Here is a 24,046-nt window from a genome sequence, read left to right as displayed (position 1 = left end):
TTTGCAAAAATAAAAATAAATAATTCCCGTATAGACATTGTAAACAATTTTACTGTTCCTTAGTTAGCTGAACCAGAACAATTTATGGATCAACTTCATTCTGTCTGTGATAATGGTAATTGGAACAGAGGATGCTCAGATCACAATATGCAATGCCTGTCTTAAAGCTGTATTTATAAATGTATTTAGTGCAGTTCATTTTCAATGCAAGTCATTATTTTATAGTTTACATTCCAATCTAAGATTACATTTCAAATGACGAGTCAAATCAATCAATTTCTCTGAAGTGAACAGGGATGTTCATTCAAACCATCGTTCATGCGGAAGGAAAGGATGTTCCAACAGCTGCTCTGCAGAAGGTCTCTGATGTTGATCACTGCAAAACAATAATCAAGCTTTTTTATTGCTACCTTTCCAGTTGTTTCGTACTTGCTTCATATACACCAAAGGCAAGGCAAATATCACTAACCTTGTTAGACATGCTTGTACAAAATGTTTTGCATGTCTGGAGGAACTGTCCGGCAAAGATGGCATCAGTCCTTGTCGGGCCCCTATGTAGAATAGGGCGGCCATCTTGTCCATGTGAGCCAGTGGAGGTTTTCCAGTCGCCATCTCGAACACGGTGCAGCCTATGCTCCAGATGTCTGACTTCCGGCCATGCCCAGTCTCATTGATCACTTCTGGTGCCATCCAGTAGGGTGTGCCGTGTGCAGATTTCAAGATGTCGCTGTGACTCCCAGTTTGGTTGAGACAGCTAAGCCGACGGGCACAACCAAAGTCAATGAGCTTGATCACACCAGTGGGCATAAGCATGACATTGTTCCCCTTCAAGTCTCTGTGGATGACTTTGTTGCTGTGCAGGTAGGCCACCCCTTCTAAGATCTGTTGGGTGTAGATGGCTAACACCCTTTCGGGCAAGGGTCCGAAGCGATGAAGGATACTAGCGATAGATCCTCCGGGGATGTATTCCATAAAAATGCTGACGATGCTCTCACTCAGAGAGGTGCCCAGGAACCCAACAATGTTTGTGTGGCAGAGGCTCTTTAACAGGTCCACTTCTCTTTGGAGACAGCCGTACTCGTTTTTTGCTATTTCCACATCCATGGCATCCAGGATGACTTGCTTCACGGCAATTAGCTGCCCTTGGCTGGTCAGGCCACAGTAGACCTTAAAAGAGAAGGAAAGAGAAGTTTAACAAGCAAACATCTGATTCATAGAGAGCAGATGCTCCCCACATGATCTTTGAACTACACCTGTTGTAAAATGAGGCTTAGCTGTCCGGCAACCACTCACAAGCTTTACCTCCTGCATCACTATGTGTGTAAATGTAAGTCAGTGATATAATATCACTTACTGTTCCAAATGCCCCTCTACCTAGAATTTCTCCCTTTGTCCATGTGATGGCTCCTTCGTCACAGGACCCTTCCATATTGACCACCCCACTGCCCTGTGAGTTAAGCACAGATGACAGGCGTTGATCAAAGGGATGATATCTGTATGCAGTCAAACAGTAATACACAATGAATTTGCAAGTGTACCTTGTGGAAAGTTTGTTGCATCATCAGTGGAGCTTCTTCGCTGGGCCTGAGGACTCTGGTGTTTTCAGAATGGTCAGTCTCTATTTCTCTCTCCTCCAGTGATATTAACTCATCCACCAGGCACTGCATCAGCTCATCTGTGAGAGGTTCCTCCTCTCCCTCAGCCCCATACGTCTGAAATAGAGTCAGGCATGTTCGGTCCTTGCTGCTTGAGGTCCAAGTGTTGACCTTTGGCTGTGCAGGACACACTTGTGAACTGGTGAACTTTGAACTTTGACTGCACTCTGTGTCTGGATCAACCTTCACCTCAGATTCTTCAGGGACGTCCTGATGACTTGCAGTGAGCTGAAGGGAAGCTTTCCTTTTCTCAGCAGACATGCCGAGATATTTTCCTTGCAACTGATTGCCAAGCATATGTGCCTTTGAGCTAGTTTGAGACAGAGCTTCTTCAATTATTGACAATACATGCCCTTTCAGAGTCTGCTCATCACCCTGGGGTGCGTCAATTTCTTCATTTGCCTCAACACATGAGATCGCCTCAGGCTTCATAGGGCTTGAATTGGGAAATGATTCAGTGTTGTCTTCTTTCAAAATTAGTGCATTGCAAGGCATTCCTGATACTACAATGTCCCTATTTCTTTTCTGTTTACTCTTATCGGCCTGTTTCTTTTTCTTTCTCTCCACTATCTTGGGGCATCTGTTCTTGAAGTTTTGGATATGGGTCTTGATTGGTGGAGCTGACTGCACCTGCCTTTGTCTTTCAGAGGACCTTGTCACTCTGAGGTTGTCATACAGTGGGGTTGCAAACATCTCAAAAATGGCTAGCCCATCGTCCCCCTTCATGATCTCATGAAACATGTCATTGTAAGTTATATAATCCACAGCTGATTTGGCCTTAAGTGGCCCTACAATCTCTGACTTGGGAAGGTGGGGAGGTTTTGTTCTATTCTGCTCCTTTTGGTTGAGATGCTTTTGACTTAAACATCTTATATTACTCAGACGTTTCTTGTCAGCATTTCCCCTCTTTGGTTTTACTAACTCCGTAACTCGCTTTCGAGTGCCTGCTTGCTCTATGTTTGTGTGAATACCCTTTGACACATTTTTGTTGATTAAATCATGTTTTCCATCTTGATTCTTTACATGGAATGGAACAGCTGAAGTTTTCTTATTTGGGGGTTTAAATGCCAAGACATTAAAGGAATTGTTGGTTTGGAAAAGAGTGCTTCCCTTTCTGTCTTTCTTAAATCTTGTAATTTGACTCTTGGCTTCTGGCACATGTTCTTCCTTTGCCATTGTGGCATTCACAGTTGGCACTAGAAGATGCTCAGTATCTCCCTCACCATGTGAGTTTCTTATTTTGACTTCATTCACAATGTCTCTAGTGTCACCAGTTGAGGGATGTGACTCTGGATGTGATTGCTCAGCTCTGCTTGCTTCTATTGAAGGATTCTCAGAGCAGACAATCTTCTGTTCAGCTTGTGCCTCATCTGCATAGTTCATCTGAGGGTCTTCAGCAGCCCGTGTTATTTCTGTGTTAGTGTGCTGAAATTCACAGTTTTCCTTATCATCAAACAGAGATCTGATACGAATACCTTCCTCAAATGTTACTCCAGTAGGCTCCTCACACACTTTGGCAACCTCAAGTCTTGGGTTTGCTGCACACTCAAACACAGATGAGTTCCGAAAATCGAATCGAGATGATCCATCCAGGACTTCTGAGTCCACAACGCTCTCTTGATCACTATTGTCCCTATTCGTGTCCTCTATGCCCAGTGGTCCTTGTCTACCACTGGGGCAGCTTCCTTCACGGTCATCTCTATCTCTTTGTCCTTCGATGTCCTCTCTGGATGCCTTTTCAGTCTCTACAGAGCGGTCAGTAGACTGAGGAAACAAACCAATAGGTTTGAGTGGACAAGGTGCTTTCAGACACAATAGAACAGGACTATTTCTGCATCCTCTCTTCAATGGAGCCAATGTTCTTGGTGTTCTGATTTTTTGTGAATCTGGTGAACCCTGTAAGACATTATTTAAAACATAAATATCAGTCAGCAGCATTGACAACCTTCAGTGGAAAACATTTTTCATGTGTTTGATAATAATTACCTTCTGTCCCCATTCATCTGTCTCCTTGGTACTTGTCAACCCTGCAAATATTATATAGGTTACTTTTCGAATGTGGAATAACTGGTTCCTAAATTAATGTTTTCTATGATCACTGACCATTTTGGTCATTAACACTAAAAAGATTTACGTACGATTGTGAATGTTCGTTCGCACTTGAAGAAGGGAACTTGCATCCAGATAAGGTTCCATGATGGTTGGTGCAGACCGGGTAAGAAGAGATGTCTGTGGAGCTGAGGATCCAGGAGGAACAGGCTTGATGTTCATGTCTGTCCAACTTGGAGCTAGGCCATTGGGTTCTGTACTACCCAGCATACCAGAATTCATAATATCCAAACTGCAATGGTCCGCCAATTTCGGAAGCAGTCTCGTTCGACTAAGGGGCAATGAGAATGAGAGTTTAGCTCTCCAAATAAAACAAAGACAGCAAATATTATTTTTGCTAATGAGAATCTACAATTCCTGCACAAGCCAGCATTATACCATCCCATTATGTCCTGCCTTTTGATTTCCTTTCATTGCATCATTGAACTCTGCATACAGTTTGTCTAACCAGCCCTGTTGGTAAATTCCCTCACTTCATTAGAATGCAGAAAATAACTGCATACCCTGGTAGCAAGGTGACAGTCACACATTATTCGTCTTCGATCAAAATGATCATTTTGGTTGTGGTTGAAATATCAATCTTCAACCAAATTTGAAAATACATTGATTTTAAGTTGACATCGGTAGTTGATGTCAGTATAGTTACAGTATAGTTACAGTTTTGCCTGGGTCAGTTTTACCTACAAAGAATGACGCTCTGGTCCAAAAGAAACAACAACAAAACCACAAGCAGCATACAGTACTTTTGAAACAGTATCCAGTAGTTTGGTTCAATTCTCGTACATCACAGGCCCTTCATTATATTGAAAGACACCTAATGTCAACACTGCATATTGAAACCTGCTCATGTTCAAGGTGCTCAGGATAAACTTGGTATTACAAAACAGCAATACAGGGGAGCAGTGAGCTTCTTTCAGCAACAAGAGATCAACAAACAAAGGTCTGTTTCACCCACAAGTCACTCCCCCTGTGCCCCCTGCTCTGCCCTCTTCTGTACTCTGTTCTGGGATAATTGCCCACCTTTGAAACAGGGACATGCATGCTGGTCCGGTAACAGGATATTTCTGTGCTGTATTTGTGGCACAGTGAGATGGTAGTGCTGAATGAGCTAAGGATGCAGTGCATTGCAGCACTCTTCACAGCCTACTGTCGAGTTTCTTGTGTGTTTATGTGTTTGCTGTGGAGTCAATGGGTGTGTTTGTGTGTTTCCATTGTTTGTGTTTGTAACTCGTCTCTTGTGAGCTGGCCCACCTGTTGTCCTTCCGTTGGACCATGTCAAGAGGTCTCATCTCTCTTGGTGTGCTCGCGCTGCTCAGGGCAGACTTCTGGATCTGCGTATCTACGGGACAGGTAATACAGGCTCAAGTTAGGGTCAGGTCAAAAGGGGGAGAGTACAATGACAACTTCAGTGGAGGCTGTTCAGGTACTGTGAACAAAATCGAATGGGATATAACCGCAACTTAACGACATCAGAAGAATTATCTGAAAAAATGACACTACTATAATTAAGTTCTCCACAAAGGACATAAACTAAAATGTAGTTTAAGGTACTTAAGAAAGTGAAAAGAGTATTACTACGAGTATCAACTATATAACAAATTCTTACAAGGTAAAACATACATGACAAAAATACACATTACTACATCAATCAGACTAGATTAGTCATATGATCTTATGACATGAACATGCAGTATAGTGCTAAATCTTGAGCATTACTAACGGTGACACAGCAGAGTAACAAAACATATGCTACCTGTTGCAGAACCTGCTTGTCCAGAAGATGAATGGTCAGTGTTCAGTTACACTCACAGAGACACTGTGTTCCCTGCCTCAAAGCTACTTGTCTCAGTGTGACAGGAGTCAAGCTGACTCTCGCTCCTATGTCTGCTGTCCTCAGGGGGGGAGTGATTTAACTCAAAGAGAATGACCCAATCAGCTAAGCAAAACACACCCCTCCTCTTTGTCCCTGGCCATCTGCAAGATGGTCTGTAGGGTGGGTTTGGTTATATAGTAGCTGAGCAAATGACTGGGGTGTGTGTGTGTGTGTGTCTGTTGGGGGTGGGGAGATTGTGCTTACCTTGGCTGTTTATTTTGTGCTGTTCTGACAAGGGCCCACCGTCCAAACACTGAAATTGATTCTGTAGGAAAGAATGTTTTGTTAAATATACCGTATATACCATAGCTAATTTCACTTTCATTGCATAATTCTAAGGGATTGATTGCCAATGGATCCAAGTAAAATCAATAGTACTTTATTGGAGGCACTTGCCTGCTATTTAATGAAAACGTATGAGCCCTTTCTCTACTGATTATCTGCCCCTTCAAGTCAATCAAGAAGTCAGACACTACACAGTCAGCTGCCAGCTGAGAGGGTTCTTTTAAAGGACCTATTTAGATACCTTATGACATGTATTTGAAGCCAGACACACAGAGAACAACTAAATGTAAAATACACCAGCTTCTAAGGTGTTGACGTTTATTTTACCAGACATTTTACTTTCGGACATTTTTCATCTTATTGTCTGCTAGCATTGTAATGAGTACCATTAAGAGTGCTCTTAACCTTGTATTTTAGCCATGATTAAAATATAAAAAATAGACCATTCTCTTCAATGGGAGTTGACGCTTTACCTCAGAAATGCCAGATGTCTGCTCAAGGAGACCACTGGGTGAGAAGCAATGTGAGATACTCACAGACCATTCCTCTTGATCAACACACTCAGAGTGCAGGGGCATGAGCACTGTTTTGACAAAAAGAACAAGACTGTTTAAATCCACACTAGCATCTTCATCAGAAACAGCCAAGGCATTTGGTAGTCTTACTATCACACAGTACCTTGCTGGTGGAGGGCATCCATTATCACTTGCACCAGCTCTTCTCTCAGGGAACTCTTAACTTGTGAAGCATACTGCAGGGCAGAGCATCCCCTAAGGTCGCATATCTCCCGGTGACTGGGATAAGGAGATGATAGTGATGTATGATAAAGAATTGAACTACTGTCTTAAAGAAAATAGTTTATGTAAATATTTCATATCTTATACCCTGTAGGGTTGACTTACAGCGACAGTGACAGAAGCTCCCTAACCACTCCCAGTGGATTGTATTCCCAGGGCAGACGGCCCTTCAGACTTTCAAACAGGTCAACATCTCTCACAGCTAGCATGAGAGGGGTTAGCCCATCCCTGTTTGGAGTATCCACGTCCACATGGCATGTGTGAGCCTAGGAGAGACCTACAAGATTAGCATAACTACAGACTTTTCAGCAGGTCAACTGACGCCACAGACACCTGGAGTCACCAAAAATTACACAGATAATTAATCTAAACACATCTAGTCACTAGTCAACTGCAAATGAGAACATATTTGTACAAAAAAATTATTTCCAGTGCCTTGCCATGTCTGTCACTATCATTAGCATCATGTTGGTGGAAACAAACACTACAGACAAGATAAGAGACTGACAGTTGTTTGTGTTTTATCTCCTACCAGCAAGTGCTGCAGCAGGTGGAGGTGCCCTTGCCAACACGCCTGTAGGAGCTGAGCCTGAGGAGGCAGGGGCCTGAACATGGCCAACAACAACTCCTCCTGGAGGTCTCGATGACTGACATGCATAGCTGTCTGGTTGTTGTGGTTACACAGCGTGACATCAGCCGCATGCTCAAGAAGGGTATGTATTATCTGGCATGAGGAAAGCAGTACTATGCCATTTAGAATCACCAACACACATTACTACACTCAACAGATGTGTAACTATGTACACAGTGCACTGTAGGTAACACTTTATTTGGATAGTCTGCTTACAGAGATTGCCTACAGATGGTTTGTTGACATTCAAGTTCAGTCTTTCTAATTGTTCACTGAACCACCTAACCAAATGCAACCCCTAACCCTAACCTTAACCACAAATTATTGTTAACAGAGTTTCAACAGATAGTTTGTTTATAATATGACATTTGTAGATTTAGATTTTTGGTAAATGTACTGACTGTTGTCATTTAGTTTTGAGGTAGTTTCACATTGAGCATACATGATGAAGACACCCAAACAATTCAAAGGCTCTGGGGTTGGAAAAATACCCTATTTTCCCTGTTGGCCCAAGCAGTTCCAGATAGTCAGGTGCTTGTTATGTAAATCAGAGCCCCAAGGATGTTGGTGATGTATTCATTGTTATGTATACAGATGATGTAATGAATCCCCAAATGTAATAGAGAAGTCATGTGGTATAGCAAGTTTACTACTACACTTTCTGTAAGTTATACCTTTATAAACTAATAAATACACTTTTCAAGTTTGATTTGAACCTGTTTTCTACTAATTAGATTTGTACTCTTTCTCTCTCACTCTCTCTCTCTCTCACACACACTCTCACTTTTACCATCTCACAATAAAATCTATCAAATCACTGTATCTATTTCCACCCAATGTCCCAACAACACACTGCTTTTACTGGTGCAGCTGCCACTCTGCTGTAGATCGACTCCCTGATAAGCCCATTCCACCCCTCTCCCTCTGGTCCCCTTACCCTGCTCAGGCCCCTCTGGCAGGCACTGATAAGCGGCGTGGAGCCCTCTCCATTGTGGGGTCGGTCCACCTCCTCCCAGTGCCCTCGCTCCAGCCGTGAGACAACCCCCTCCAAGTCCTCCTCTGGATCCACCTCCGCAGCTCTGGTGCTCTGTGCCTTCATGCTAAGCGAGCGCTCTGTGGTATGGTGAACACACAAGGAGCCAGCACCGTATAGTCTCCGAACCTTCAGTCAAGAACAGCCTGTCTGTGATCTTGCTCTCTGCTTCTTTGCTTACCAAAAGATCAGGACAAAACAGTACACGTGAACTGGGCTATTGTTTAAATCTATGACTTCACTGTTCTACTATGCTGGACCTGTTTATGTGATCTAAGCAGTTGTTATTACGAGTCTCAGGTGAATGGAACAATCCCAAAAGACTACAGCCACGAGAGGAGCCAAGCAGATAAGGTGATAGTCATTTTCCACCATTATAAACACAATGCTGTCCTGGTGTTCATTGCACTCTGCAACGTAGCTTTGGCTTCATGACAGTCTGAACTAGTTAACTAAGACAGTAGGAAAGCTCAATGATTAGCGTACACTCTTTCAAAAGAAGTAACAAAAAACATCCTATATTATATTTTTTTCTCATAACAACCATATGCAAAAGGATAGATGCAGCATTAAGTTCAGCTAAAAACGTTTTTATCAGGTTAGTGGTGACTCACCTTATGTCTTCTATCCCAACCACTTGACTTGAATATCAAACCTTTGCTACAGCATATATAATTACTACTATATATAGTATACTACTAGTTCAACATTTTATATTACTGTTGCCACCTGGAATCAAATTCTCCCTGTTTTTAAAAGGTAAGTGCTGTGCAGTCATCTGTTCTATTTTGTCAGACAGAGTTTACATTCTGTTGCCAAGGAGATAGCCGAGCAGACCGGCAGACCGTGAAACGAGTGAAGTTGCCTACTAAAGTTAACACTTAAAGGGTTCTTTCCAAATGTTTCTACACAACATTTTGGACACTTTGCAATATCTAGGTCAATAGTAAGTTTAGGTCAATAGTAAGTAAGTATGATTAAAATATTTGTTACAGAAAAAATATGGTAACAGACTTAGATTTAGGCTCATTAGGCTGTTATGAATGCTTAATTGTACAGACTTAGTACAAACAACCGGTTATAGACTTGAAATGCATACTGTATAGCTGTCTGTTGGTCCAGTTAAATTTCCTTCGACGGTTGTGCAAGTTACCACACAGAAGAAATTAACAAGACTCAGGATTACACAATGAAATATTTATTTTCTGCAAAGCAAACTTCCAAAAAAATGTCCAAATATACAGTACATTTACCTTACCTGATGTAATAAAGTGCCACATCAGTTACATTACTTCAAATGCTTTGTGAAACACAAACACAGGCATTTGGGTTAAAAAGTGCCAACATAATTTAGATGTATAAAAACGAATAGAACATATAGTTAAACTCTGTTTACAACTCAACATATATACAAATCTGATTTATCGATTCCACATAAACTCTTTTGCCTATTCACATATATTTAATGTTTTCAACATTCACTGAATGGTAACATCAACAACAAAAGTTTACTTTGGAGTTTTGCTACATTGAAGGATCCATCCTCTTCTTGCAGAAGTCACTTGAAGACTGAGCGACCTATCCTCTGATGGAGATAACAAGCTCGCTGGCTCTGTGTCTGCAACGTCTCATATTCAAAGTAAGGAATCTGTTGTCAGATAGAAACATTTTCATGATTGCAACCAACCTAACACAACACTCATCACATTTGTTTTGTTGTTGGTTGAGTTCAATCTTTAATGCGAATATGGTAGTTATAAATGTGATTTTATGTAATTTGTGCAAAACAAATCAGCAGTGTACAAATTCTTCTGTTCTCTCTTTCACACACACATTTAATTACACATCTTTAACACATGCATATAAAACCTTAATGCTTCCAGTCTCTCCCTTAAATGTATCTCACCTGTACCACCTCATAGCCCAGCCTCTGGAGATGTCTCCTCTTGGTGACCTCCTGGCCCAAAAGGTGGTGTGTATTTTTGCAGAAACGGTCAGGACCGTCCAAACAGAGAGCAATCCTACAGGTAGATTCGAAACATCTTCACTAAGTGCACTAAAACAACTGATACAAATGTTAAAATGGCCTGTGTGTTACATATGAAGGATACATCTATTGTTTTGCAATGTCAACATAGCTATTAACATTATACATACGTACATATAGATTTGCTTTTGACACAGTCATGTTCATAACTTACCTATTGTGGGTCTGATCCCATTGTGTGAGAGGCAAAATCAGGCCCTCTTCATCAACACAGATCTCCACATCTGAAATAACAGAATTAAAACACACTGTGCTGTTGACTGTAATAGCTTGAAAGAGCAAACTGATGCATTAAAAAGTTTAGGTGTTTGCACTACTTTAGAATGGCTCTAAACTGGAGTGTATTGTGTGCATCCACTATCCATTTAGTTAAAACACATATCTAACAAACTACACAGAAACGTTAAGGCATCAGTCATGTTAAATAACACATGGATGAACGCAGTCCTGATATTATCCATGACTAGTTCGGTACATTTTTTCCTTTTTATATTTTTCAGTCTTGTAATATGATGACTATTGCAGTACTCACCTACAGTGTATCCATTTTGTGTGAAAACCTTGGTGGAAAAATATTTTCTCCCACCCAGCACCTTGCAAAGAGGACCATACACCCTTCTGAACAAGTAGCTATCTAGTGGGCTCTCGAAAAAGTGGTCCACAGATGAGAACTTCTTCACATGGTAATGATATGGAAGTTTTGGTCCCTAAAGGAAACAAAGCACAAAGCACAAATATTACAATTTATACATAGATAAAGCACACTGAGAAGAATTAACATGAAGTTGCAGGTCTTACAGTGTGCATTTGACTGAGTGTCTTTATTTTGAGTGTATATGTTTTTACTGATGCAGACTAGTACCAACCTGGTAGAAGGTGCATTCCAGCGAGGTACACATGTTTAGCTGTGTCAGCTGTGCTAAGACATTTTTGCCCAGGCCCTGACCTGGCACTGTGGGGGGAAAACAGAAGGGTATGCTTCAGTAACCTCTTCAATATCACAAGTCACCAAAGGCAATGCAGTGACAAAAATGTAAAAACATAAAGATTAAACCACATACAAGAACTTTGTAGTTAACTAATTTCTACTTGTTTTGTATCATCTTCCAGATGAGTAAATGTACATATTAATCTCATGTACCTATTAAGCACACTACCATCTTTGAGCTTAAATTGCTTAAAAATAATGCATTATCCTACTTGATATATTAACCAGTGAATGTGTTTGTTACTACATACGTCCTGTAATTTAAAGTCAATCAGGTAATTGCACACTCATATATGGGTATCTATGTGTTCACATTTGCTGGCGGCCATTTTGAAAGCTGTCCAAAAACTTTGACCTGAAGAGTCCTGTAAACTCACATTTATTGAGATTTTTTAACCTTTATTTTGGGTATCACTTCTTATTGCGAAATGAAGAGATTAATATTTAGAATTATGCATAGTAAAACATGGAACTGGGCTGTTGAAAATAGTTACAACTAAATCAAGATTGATTTAGAGAGATGTATATCTTCATTTTAAATTATAGAAACATTTCAATTAAGTGAAATATTATTGTATGAGACATTTATATTTAATTTAATTTCCTTTTGAAATCAATGTCTTGTGATCCAAAAAATGTCTCAATGTCGATTTTAGTGCGCTTAATAGGTATGTTTACCCTATGTTGACTAAATCACAAATGACACTAACTTACCTTCTAATCTTTGAAGAAAGTAGGGACTGAAGACTTTGGAGACAAAGTTCAGGGGAAACCTCTCCAGGTGTATGCAAGAGTGCAGCATGTTGAGCAGAGTTCGAGGCTGGAACTGGGAGAATCTTGAGGTGAGTATGCTCTCCAACTTCTTGAACATCTCATTGGCACAGTGTGGGAGATAATTCAGTCTTCCCATTGCAACAATCTGATGGGCAATTTGAGGTGTGCTGTATGTCTCTGCATTTTGGACGAATCGCTCAGCAACGGCTTCAAATACAGCTCCGGAGCACCAGCGCGCATGGAGACAGTATTCCATCACTGCACTGATGAGCTCAGGGTCACACTCTTTTATTCTGTTAGGTAGTTGCTGCTCTAGGCAATACAGGAATTGTGTGTTGTGCTGTGATAACTCCGCGAGGGCACGGAGAATCCCAGTAAGTTCAGCATCACTAAATGACTCCATGAAGAGAGTGGAGCGCTGGATGAGCCTTTGAATGAGCATGACTGACTGACCTTCCTGCAACACAGACAAGGAGTGAAGGATGTTGCTTATGGCAGTTGGTGGTAGTCTGGGTGCCAACCTCTCTGTGCACCTGTTCAGTCTTGTCATGAGATCTGGGTTCATGTGTTGGTTTGCAATGAGAGCAAAGAAGGTGTATAGATGAGAAGCTTCCAGTGGGGTTAGATCAACATCAACACGTGTATGAATTGATTTCAAAACTTCACTGAAAAGATCCGAAGCACCCTCCAAGTTATACGCCACCTCTCCAAGAAGGCACAAGTTAGTGATATCCACATCTTCTTCATTAAGTTTTCTCAGGCACTCCTGTTTAAGTTTTGATATGAGGCCTGTTGGACTGTCAGGATCCATGCCAATCTTGTCACAGATCCCCATTAGGTTAGCAAGACCGGATATGCTCACACCGTTAGGTGTGTTCTTTACAATGTTCCACATCTCACTTTCTGAAAAGGACTGAAGAGTTTGAGCACGTCCATTCTCTGGGGTATGTGATAAATAGGCTTCATTGGCAGGCAGTGTCTTTGACTGGGTACGATATCTTTGAATTTGATTGATAAAATCGAGATGATCCTTCTCTTCAGACACGTTACTCAACTGAAGCGCTTGGGCGCACCTCCCATGTGTTATATGGATGTTACATTCTCTGGTTATACAATGTTGTTTCATACAGGATACCTGAGTCAGCTGTGTATGCTTTTTACCCAGCGTATATGGTTCACTTATATGCATTAACCTCCGACATGCTGAGTTAGAGGTTAACTGACCAACAGTTCTCACAGAGGATGATATATAAGCTACTGAATTCATTGTCGTTGAAGAGTTGCCTAGAACACAGATAGATATATGCAAATTAGCCTATCTTGCTACGGAATAATGCACTGTAGCACATGTAGCAGACATGTAGCAACATTACAGTGACTTAAAAGTGAGCTTTTCTGAAGTTGTAAAGAGCAGTTGTAAATACAATGTGGGCTATCGGGTTAACGCAAAACTTTACAAACGTTGCATGTCATCGTGTAAAAACAAGCAAGCAAATGTAAGTGAAGCTTATACTCAAACAGAACAATGGTGAATGAGCTCCTGTTATTATTAATGCACAAAAGAGAGAACTAACCAGCTCAGTGTTAAATACTTACCGTGTGTTGCTGTTTGAACCAGAGGTGGACACTAACAAAGCAAACAGCGTTGTCAAAGGTATCAGTGGACGTTTGGTAACATGTTTTGTAATGCATTACATAGCCCATGCTTACATAGCCCACGCTCCCTGTTGCTCCTTGCTGCACCCTGCTGGAGGAAAAGACAGAATTAACTTTCATTTTCTTGCTCATCAATCCCATAATGCAACTAAGAGCCAGAAAGTAAACAGTGGAATCCATGATGGCGGCTGACAGTGATGTGAGTGATATGTCTCTTCTAGTGATATCATAGTCTAGTCCTCCTTTGGGTCATACGATTCCATTTTCAATCGATTTCCCTATAAAACTGTAATTAAACCTAAATAATTTCGTCATTGCAGCCCGAGTCGGAAGTGTTCGAGATCACGGACTTCACCACAGCGTCAGAGTGGGAGAGGTAGGATAGGTGGAGAAAATTCTTCAGCTAACCAGCTATCGCTAACTTGCTAGCTTGTTACAGTTGTCCAGTGATGGGCAAGCTACTTGATATGTGTAGTGAGCTAAGCTACAAGCTACTCTACAATAAATTCAGCTTCACTACACAGAAGCTACCACTCATAAAAATGTAGCAAGCTAAGTTACAAAAACCTGTCAAAAGTAGCTTGATACATTAGTAGCTACTTTCAGTTAAACAAACTGCATGCCAAGTCAATGCAATTTTAGTGATCAACACAACTGTCAGTCAGATAAAGGCTAAAATATGTTTAGATTTATGTATTGAACAATAGCCCAATACACAAAAAACAAATGCATGAGTTTACAAATTAACATCACATGAGTTTACAAATTAAACTTTGCTAAGAACTGTCTCCGACCTCTGTTTAGGAAAACAATCGTGACTACCACTACCATCATACAGCCTTGTGTGTGTGTGTGTGTGTGTGTGTGTCCGTGTTGCCAACTCCTCTGTAAGGAAACTAGCTCTCCCAAAAATCGCCAGAAGTCGTTAGATGACGCATGACGCACAATATGCAATTCTGAGAGAGGTAACATTTGTGCGCGAATACAAAGTTCTGATATTTTGCCCGCAAATACAAAGTTTTAATATTTTGCTGTTATCTAGTCAGACTGGCCGCGAAGTGTGAGTGGAGATGAGACGATGACAGCCCTCGCTGTACTCAGCTCTCGTGAGATCGGTTGTAACGTGAACTGCAGAAAGGGATATGTGAGATGCTTTTTCAGTGCTTTGTCAACACAATAATCCACCAAATGACAAAAAACATCAGAAATGTCCAGGAGAAATTAGCTTTCGAGGACGCTACTGCGCTACTTGATCAATAAAAGAGCTTAGCTACTGAAAAGTTACTTGGTTTTGTAAATAGCGACGTTACAGTCAAGCTACTGGCAAATGTAGTTAAGCTAGTAGCGTCGCTACAAGTAGCGACGCTACTGCCCATCACTGCAGTTGTCATATACCCTGGCTAACTAGCTAATGTAGTTCACTAGACAAGCACAACACTGAGTTTGCTTACACACTAGTAGTTTACCTTATTACCTAATTATTTGCAGGTTATACTATTTCACTGGACCGTAGTATTATATTTCGAGAAGAAATATATCTGGGAGAAATAAAACTGGTCGCCCCTTAACAATAACGTTACTTTGAAAATGTTATGTTACCATCTTCAAATCCCTCTAAATAGGCTAATGTTTGCATATGTCTTATACGAATTGTCAATGTTATGGGCCTAGTGAAATTTAGTATGAGCGAGCTGAGGTAACGTCACTGTCTAAACAACGACGAGCTAGTCCGATATCTTCCTATTATATGCTGCTATCGTTATCTGACTTATTGACTAATTGCTCATATGTCTGACTGAAATGTGCACTCAAGGCTGATAGTTGTCTACAAGCCAATGTTAAATAGGTTATTCATTAAGGTGATTCATCTATCATCTTTGTAGCAAAGTGTTGTGATAGCCTCTACTGACAATCATTGGTCTTTGACAATCTGAGATGCTTGTATGTGTGTTGATGATCCTGTATATTTTCAGGTTTGTATCAAGAGTAGAGGAAGTCCTAAATGACTGGAAACTGATTGGGAGTAGTGGTGGAAAACACCCAGAGAAGGTTGGTTGGTGTTCTTGATGGTGGTTCTTTTTTAATAGATGGGCTTCTTTTTCATAATTAATTCTAGGATTTCTTGCTATAGAACTTGCATGAAAGTGCTGTGAGTGATTGCCCATGCTTCCTCAGGACATCTTAAACCTATAAACTTGCAGTCAATTTGTGCAGGTTATGTCAGCAAAGGATAATGTGTCCATATGTAATGGTATCCAGTGGGTACAGTGCTGTGCAGTGAGTAAACCTCACTCCCAGACCCCTTAAGAGATATGCTAGCAACACACGCTAGTACCCACCGGTTTTAGCCTCCTTGCTAGGATACCCACCTCTACTGTGCTCGTTTACACAACGTAGTTTACACATAAGTTAACTAGTTATGTTCTTCTGCTCTCTTATACAGTTATGTTCATTAACCAAAATATAAGGAGACCAGTTAGCACTTGGACCTCCTGTGTCTTTTCTGAAGGACTTAGTCTAATGCCCATCAGGCCATGTTTGACATTTATCAAACCACCGGTACTTATTTGCATGATGACAGCCCCAATGAGTGTACTGTCTGTGTCATTCTTCTCTGCCACGTGTCTCCAGGGAGATTACACCAATGGCACATGGGAGGAGAAGAACCAAGAGATCAACTTTGCCGATTTCAAATTCTGCATCGCGCACAATTACCTAAAGCAGGAGGCTTCGGAAAATGAGGGAAAAGAGGAGCCTGAGGAAGGTACTGCAGTGCACGAGGGCACATTCACTGGAGCGGTTACCAACATCGTGATGTAACTGCAACATTAACGGCAGTCCAAAGCTCCCCAGTGATGTGTAATGCTATTGAATAATGCTAAATTATATCCAAAGCTGGGGTAGTGAACATAATCTAGTGGTAGCCTAACACTCACACCCATTAGTCTCCCAGTGTCTAGCGGTACATTTTGAGAAGAAATTCGCTGGTGAACTCCTTTAAAAGTCTACAAGAGTTTTAGTTGTGCCTTTTAATGGAGACGCACACTGTATGGGATAAAGCAAAGAGTTTTATTTAGGGCAGCAAATACATTGGGCATGAACATGGTATCTCACCAATTAGATAAGAGCTAAACTTGCTTTGTGTTAGTTGCTGTAGGGAAGAAAGAACATCTATATATTGAATCATGTATGAGCATGGTCAGCGTTTAGGCAAGCTAGTAACCTTATCCATCCCGCATTTTCCGTGGTGAGTATGACTGTTTTCTGCCTGACAATCGGATTTCCCCATTCAAACTGGAAAAAAGTAGGCTATTTTTGTCTCTCTCAATAAGATGAATGTGGTTGCTTGATATAGGAGCCTATTGAATAGGGGCAGCTTTTCTGTTTATGATTTTGCATTGGGATTGTGATGTTATTTTTAATATATCATGTTAGTGTTTCACACTTTCTGTGTTTTAAGATGACTTTGTGTTACTAAATCTAGTCATTTTTGTGGTGAAGCATTGTTTATGTTTTTTATTTTTTACCTGAATGAGTACATATGAATGCATGGATGTGCATGGATGATTGAATGTATGATCGTAAATGTTTATCTGCATGTCTGTCTTCTGACTGGTTGCTAGTCTTAGTGTTAGATAAGTAACATTCCCCAATTTGGGACAGTATAATACATTTTCAATTCAGTCAGGTTAGTTCAGTTCAACTTAGTCCATTTCAACTCAACACATTTCAATTCAGTTCTCTCTTCAGTTCAGGTCTCCTCAGTCCAGTTCTAATACCAGTCAGCAGACAGTACTGAACTTGTTGGTCGGTCCTTGATCTATCCTCCATTGTTTTCCTCACAGATGCATTCCCTGCGGCCATGCAGGACCTGCTTTGCATGAACAATGACTTCCCTCCCAGAGCCCACTGCCTCGTCCGATGGTGCGAACTCCACAATGAGCCCAAACTGACTTAATGTGAACTGATACAAACCTGTAAACTTGCTCTAGAGGTCATAGGAGTGGGGTGGGGGTCAGACGTTTTTCATACTTGGATCAGCAATCCGACATTTCTGTGTCCATATCCAAACAGTCTTTTTATAGTGTGGGACAAAGACAGAGTACATCAGGTGAGTCCTGAATCTATTGATGGTGATGAATGGGGAGTTGAGGTAATGTGATTTGTTTGTGTTTGTATCCAGGTATGGTATTCGCGAGTTTGTGGTCATCTCTCCCGGTGCGAACTGTGAGGCCATTATCAGCGAGTCCAAGTGTAACCTGCTCCTCAGCTCTGTATCCATTGCTTTGGCCAACACTGGCTGGTAAGCAACATCATGCGATCTTTGTGTATGGTATTTTCTGTAGAGCTGGGTCATGTGTAAAGTCTACCACTTTATGTAGATTGCAGACAATAAAATGCTCCAGTAGCATTACAATATTAGCATCTACTCCAGCAGCCACTTCTCAACATTAAAAGGCTCCAACATAGGTTGACCTTGTTTGAACAAAACCACATTTAACATCCTTTTTGACCAAGTACTTTACAAATGCAGAAGCTTCTATCTTTTGCCATGCCAGCATGAACCGCCTACTATTTTGTTTAGTTAAAGACTCTCTGAAATGCATTGGAAAGTGTTTTGGATGCTGTGTTTGTATTATCAGTCGTAACTCAGAATCAGAAAGCCCGGATCTCATGTGGATCATAACCCTGTGTTAATGGGCTTCAAATAGCAAATGCCTGTTGAAAAGAAGCGACCTGGCAAAGGTTGTTAATTGCAGACTTGACATTCAGGCTATGGTTCAATGTAATTCCTCCTCTGTGATTGCTGTTGTGATGTTTTCATCCCTTAAATTAAGGATTTTTAATTAGAAGAGGAGGAGGAGGAGGGTGTCAAAGAAACATGGTGTGTTAACTGATAAACAAGATCCCAGAAGAAATGATCTGGGCCTAGTGTGAATGAACCTGGCTGTCAGAGCAATAACAAAAGATTAACCAAGCTCTGAGATTAGTGAAGCTTCTTGGAAACCCGTCACAGAACCATTCATTACAAGTTAGGCCGGCATCATTCCAGAAACTTAGACAAGCTGATGGCCAAGGGGAGTTTCACTATTCTCCTTAGTGTCTTTGAAGGACATTTTAGCAGTTCTTCTAAGCACAGTGAGAAATGTTGAATTATATTCATATATTTTATTGTGCAGAGTACTGGTACAAAGCCAATGAAATGCAGTCAGCATCTAACCAGATGTGCAAAAATATAGTATTATTAACAGAAAAGTGCAGGAAAAGTAAGTACTACAGTGATGCTATGTCTTACTATGTACCCTGGAGAGTTGCGATACACAGATATTAAAGACTGACTCTCCAGGTGGGTCAGGGCAGAGTGGAATGCTGTGGAGATACCGTCCTCTGTTGACCAATGGCGTCTTCTGTTGGGTCCGATGTAGCAGGAAGACAGGCCTTCAAGTATGAAGGAACCAATCTGTCAAAGCACCTCGCAATGATGGGGGTGAGTGCGACAGGACGGACAGTGCGAGGGTGGCAGTCTTGAAACTTGTGGGGACAACTGCTTGGGCCATAGACAGATTGGAAATGAAGCCCCCAGCCAGCTGCTCCGCCCAGACTCTAAACACATGGCCAGGTATCACATCAAGGCCAGCTGCCTTCTGTGCATTCACCCTGCTCAGGGTGGAGCAAACATCCAGAGTGTGAGAGGCTGCTCATCGGATGGTAGATTTATTGTGAGGATATCCTCTTTATTTCCCTGTTCTAAGTGAGTGTAGAAGTAGGCCTAGTTGAGTTTGTCGGGGAGGGAGGCAGATCTGGTTGGGGGCACAGTGCTTGATGTCTGTGACAATGAGAGCCTAAGCCTTGCTCGTGATTTTGTCATTTGTGCTTAAAGGAAACAAGTGAGACAATGTTCCAGTCTCTGTCTCACTATGGTTTTGAGAGTTTTTTTCGGTCAGTAAAAACACTGTGGCCGAGCCTGCCTGTTGCCAAAGCAACGTGCTTTCAGTAGTAGGTTGTGACATTTCACTTAGCACCTAAGGCAGAAGATGAAAGCATCGCCCTGGCAACGTGCCCCTGTGTGTCAGCAGACGTCCTTGGGCAGCGCAGGTGGGATTAGTCTGAACATCTGTGCAGCCACACTGGGTACACAATCCTTGATCTAAAAATCCAGGCAAAGGATGTCATTTTTCCTGACAAACACAATGCTTGTAGGCTGACTACAACACTAAAAAGGGACACTAAAAAAGTGTATGTATCCTATGCAGGCTGTTTCCTTATTGTAGGCATTTACTGTTTCTGTTCCATGCGGTATAATGCACGACAATACTGTAGATAATCGTTATAGCTGTATATGCTGAATACAATAGTTATAGCTAGTTACAGTTATATTACAGTTACATGGCAATCATATACTTTTATAAATGCGTATTGGTGCAAGTCTAGAAGGAGTTGTTGTTGTTGTTATGCTAATATTGTTAATTATAAGTTCAGTCCCTCTATGGGATATGTGACCTGAGTCTGAGTTGCAACCTCAAAAAAACCTACCTGACTAATATGTAGATGCTCCTGAAGGGCCTAATTAGCTGTTTCAGGGGATATTATGTTACTAATTGTGTTGTATTAGGCTTCTAATTATACTGCTACTAAACCCAGCAGGAGATTGAGCCCTCAGTAGGATGATCGGGATTGTTGACACACTGTATGCTCTCTTTAAGTGCAGTGGATATTAGACCAGGAACATATTGCCGTTAAAGAAAAGTGCATAGGTAATGAAGACAAAAAGGTCTGCACAACACTGACACATTTTTTTGCAAAGCTGCTGCTGTAAGCCTAATAAGTAGTCCACCAGGTGGCAGTGTTGAGCTACACAAGCACAGTGGCGCAGCCCTCAATTTGACTCTTCCATCAGAAGCCGCGGCAGTCATTAGGTTCACAGTTTGCGCCATGAGCTACAGTGGCCTTGACCACTTCTCGATGACATGATCCTTTTACACATACGATTCATGGTTAGGTTGCTGCGATGACAACCTGCCTCAGGTTTAAGACTCCTGCCGGTAGACCTGCTCACCGGGCTCACCTCCTTTGTCTCTCCAGCCAGGTGCCAGTGTTTGTGCAGATCCAGCACAAATGGCGGCGCATGTACTCTGGCGAGTGCCAGGGCTCGGGCGTGCGCACCGACTTCGAGATGGTCCACCTTCGCAAAGTCCCCAGCCAGTACAACCATCTTGCCGGACTCCTGGATATCTTCAAATCCAAGATTGTAAGTCGGGTCATGGTCTGGACACTGTATGAATGTTAGCTTAACAAATGGCAGGAGACATATTCTAACCTCCCTCCCACCTAGGTCATGGATAAAAATGAACATGTACACCTTCACTCACAGCAATAATCCATCACTGTTGCTTTATTCGCCTGAAACTAGCACCTCAGAAAGAGTCCAGCTTTCCACCAAGCTCTGTAGCCAGAGGTGTGCTCAACTTGATAAATGATATGCAGTTCATATAGTTGTACTCGTGAGCCAAACGTGCTGGGTTTGCGCTAAGCCGTACCGCCCCGAGACTGCTATCATCTGTCACACGGCTGAGCTGTCGAAGACGGCAAGATGCAGAAGAGGTCCGTGAATGTGCTGGGGGCAATGTGACTCCTCGAAGAGATGGGTCATTTAGACCTGCAGGGCATCACTGAAAGGGAGCTAATAGACTCCCCGGGTTACCGAGCGGAGCTCGTCTTGAATATTATTAACATTCAAATGCAGCTCAGTCATTTCAACAATGCAGTCTACAAAAGGTGCACATTAATTCAACCCTGGCAGGATGTTGAGTATTATTCTTGTAATCACCAAGGCTTTCTGAATGGATTGTCAATTACATTCAGCATGTCATCAACGAATGCCAGAAAGAGATACTGTTTTACGTTGGTCCTCTTCTCTCTTTCATCCTTTTCAAAAATCTCCTGTACCCTCCAGGGTTGCCCTCTGACGCCACTGCCACCCATTACAATTGGCATACGCTTCACCTACATCCTTCAGGACTGGCAGCAGTACTCCTGGCCCCAGCAGCCCCCTGGTGAGTAGTGAGTGAGTAGTGAGTGATGGGGGACAGGGTTGGGCTGAGAAACGCCTCATTCATGCCAATGTAGCTCCCTGCAGTTTTCGTGTCATGTAGTGATATGCTGTATAAATGTGCTGTAAAAGTGTATGTGTACTCCTGCTCTTGTTGCTGTATAAATGTGCCGTAAAAGTATATGCGTACTCCTGTTCTTGTTGCAGACTTCGACGCTCTCCTTTCTGGAGAGGTGGGTGGAGTGGAGTTCGGAAAGTTGCCTTTTGGGGCCTGTGAGGATCCAATCAGGTATGACTTATTCAGTTTCTTCCTCCCTCCCTCCACTCTGTAGAATTATCTCTCTTCAGGACCTGTAAACATTTTGCATTAACATGTGACGTGTCTAGATATACTTTGTTAAGGTTGAGGTGTTAAAGCATTTGGCAGACATTGCGATTGAAATGATAGGATCAGTCAGGCCACCTCTCACAGCTCAGACCGACTGCAAAATTATCCCATGATATCCGATTGGTTGTTGTCATAAAGAATGCATAGTAATGAACAGTGACACTTTTTCTGTAATTAAAGGCTAATTTAGGGCTTTAAAATGTTTTGTCTCTTCTATTACACTCATCTTATTTAAAAAGCTAAACTGTTGAACTCTTACTTGTGTCCTTTTCAGTGAGCTCCACCTTGCAACCACTTGGCCACATTTAACAGAGGGAATTGTGGTGGATAACGATGTGTATTCGTGAGTACATGCATGTGTCTGAAGGCCTCCCACATCTCTCTCTGTTGGAGTCAGACTTCATGATCTACATCAGTGGTTCTCAACTGGTCTGGCCTTGGAGCACACTATTACCATTCATTCATTTCCGTCATTAAGTTACAACCCAAATTTATAAAATACACATAAAGATATAAACCTAAGCATAGGGCCTACTTGAATCCCTGCAGCCAGTTATCTGGAGCCTATTTCCTTCACCTTTTGACCAATTTAATGATTTAAACTTCACGTTATCTTCCCCATCAAATTAGCCCATTATACAAACATTCATGTTTATTTCTTTCCCACACACAAAGTTGCATATAACAGAGCTAATCTCAGTCACATGCTAATTGCAAATTACAAGAAAATACATTACCCAGTAGTATGATTATAGTAATTAGCTAAATGTTTTACTTTTCTAACAGAATTATGAATTCTAACACAAGGATTCAACTAGCCCACAAGTGGCATTTATGTTAACAGCGTTACATTTCAAAATAAAAGCTGCTGTTCATATGTCCTATTCAAATACAGTTCTGAAGGAACACACACACCCATTCAGAATAATTCCACGACCCACTTTTTTGTCGTGACCCACCGGTTGAGAAATACTGATGTACATCATATTAGCCTCTCCCGCTACACCTTGCTGGAAAACTAACACATAGCAACAGTGTTGGAACACTTGACATCAGAGTTAAGGTGTGTAAAAAAAAAAAAAACACATGAGATAAAATTAATTCACAGCAAATTACTTTACACTTCTGTGTCTCGTGAACACCAGGCTCAGTGAGCTGTTTTCTGTCTTTTTCTCTCTCTCTCTCTCTCAGTCTCTCTCTCAGTCTCTCTCTCTCTCTCGCTCTCTCTCTCTTCACATCAGTACTCTTTCACAAGTTTATCCCTCCCATCTGCACCCAGCACGCTTGCTGATGCTAGAGAATGTTTCTATTTTCAAGAGTGTTGGTCATACTTTTTCAGTTCTTAACTATTGAAGTAGAGAAACCAGTAGAGGGAGAATTTCAAGGAAACTCTTTAATGGGTCAGATGAGAGACGAGTTGGGGCCGACGGTGGTAGTATTTATACATGCAGCACCACTGCTGGCAATCATGTCCTGAATCCCAGCTGCATGTTATTTATCTCTTGTCTTTGGCTGCAGTCCTAGTTGAAATGGATATTAATTGGTATTGACGACGGAGGGAGTTGCACTGAGGGGTCCTTTTAATTAAAACTATGATAGCTATTTAGTGCGATTTGATGTCCAATTTTTCCAGCCCGGCTGATATGTAGGGTCACAACTATTTTTGTCGTTCCTTTAACAGTTTTTTTTTTCAATTTGCCAACATGATAGTTTGATGACTTTCTGAAGAGATGGAGTTCGAATGATTTGACCTCTGGTTG

At 41.6% G+C, this 24,046-nt stretch overlaps 3 protein-coding genes across 5 annotated transcripts in view; 1 reads left to right on the top strand and 2 right to left on the bottom strand.

The window, feature by feature from the left end:
* Positions 1 to 139: 139 nt before the first annotated feature.
* map3k19 (mitogen-activated protein kinase kinase kinase 19) lies at positions 140 to 7,503 on the bottom strand. The gene is made up of 12 exons (XM_042709351.1): positions 7,252 to 7,503; positions 6,825 to 6,985; positions 6,601 to 6,716; positions 6,396 to 6,505; positions 5,842 to 5,902; positions 5,016 to 5,103; positions 3,794 to 4,035; positions 3,642 to 3,682; positions 1,539 to 3,551; positions 1,355 to 1,447; positions 470 to 1,167; positions 140 to 376 (listed from the first exon to the last, which is right to left on the bottom strand). The coding sequence occupies exons 1-12, from the start codon at positions 7,375 to 7,377 to the stop codon at positions 301 to 303; spliced, it is 3,825 nt and encodes a 1,274-aa protein (XP_042565285.1). The 5' UTR covers positions 7,378 to 7,503; the 3' UTR covers positions 140 to 300.
* Positions 7,504 to 9,575: 2,072 nt separating this feature from the next.
* Positions 9,576 to 14,004, bottom strand: LOC105899364 (FAST kinase domain-containing protein 3, mitochondrial-like). The gene is made up of 7 exons (XM_012826535.3): positions 13,789 to 14,004; positions 12,133 to 13,476; positions 11,297 to 11,382; positions 10,963 to 11,137; positions 10,585 to 10,654; positions 10,290 to 10,404; positions 9,576 to 10,031 (listed from the first exon to the last, which is right to left on the bottom strand). The coding sequence occupies exons 2-7, from the start codon at positions 13,457 to 13,459 to the stop codon at positions 9,942 to 9,944; spliced, it is 1,863 nt and encodes a 620-aa protein (XP_012681989.2). The 5' UTR covers positions 13,460 to 13,476; positions 13,789 to 14,004; the 3' UTR covers positions 9,576 to 9,941.
* rab3gap1 (RAB3 GTPase activating protein subunit 1) overlaps positions 13,962 to 24,046 on the top strand; it is a 30,957-nt gene continuing 20,872 nt past the window's right edge. For 2 of the 3 annotated variants that reach the window (XM_012826573.3, XM_031585556.2), the window contains exons 1-10: positions 13,962 to 14,047; positions 14,169 to 14,224; positions 15,822 to 15,897; positions 16,480 to 16,612; positions 17,694 to 17,772; positions 18,032 to 18,151; positions 20,932 to 21,097; positions 21,803 to 21,902; positions 22,106 to 22,187; positions 22,561 to 22,629. In XM_012826573.3, the coding sequence (XP_012682027.1) occupies positions 14,027 to 14,047; positions 14,169 to 14,224; positions 15,822 to 15,897; positions 16,480 to 16,612; positions 17,694 to 17,772; positions 18,032 to 18,151; positions 20,932 to 21,097; positions 21,803 to 21,902; positions 22,106 to 22,187; positions 22,561 to 22,629 (902 nt within the window). In that variant the 5' untranslated portion in view covers positions 13,962 to 14,026. The remainder of the gene's footprint in view (positions 14,048 to 14,168; positions 14,225 to 15,821; positions 15,898 to 16,479; positions 16,613 to 17,693; positions 17,773 to 18,031; positions 18,152 to 20,931; positions 21,098 to 21,802; positions 21,903 to 22,105; positions 22,188 to 22,560; positions 22,630 to 24,046) is intronic. The other variant, XM_012826574.3, reaches the window with a different exon arrangement.

Source organism: Clupea harengus, chromosome 2, assembly GCF_900700415.2.
Source record: "Clupea harengus chromosome 2, Ch_v2.0.2, whole genome shotgun sequence".
Taxonomy (NCBI): domain Eukaryota; kingdom Metazoa; phylum Chordata; class Actinopteri; order Clupeiformes; family Clupeidae; genus Clupea; species Clupea harengus.
The sequence above is the reverse complement of the archived record's forward strand: the minus strand, read 5'-3'. Positions and strand labels throughout refer to the sequence as shown.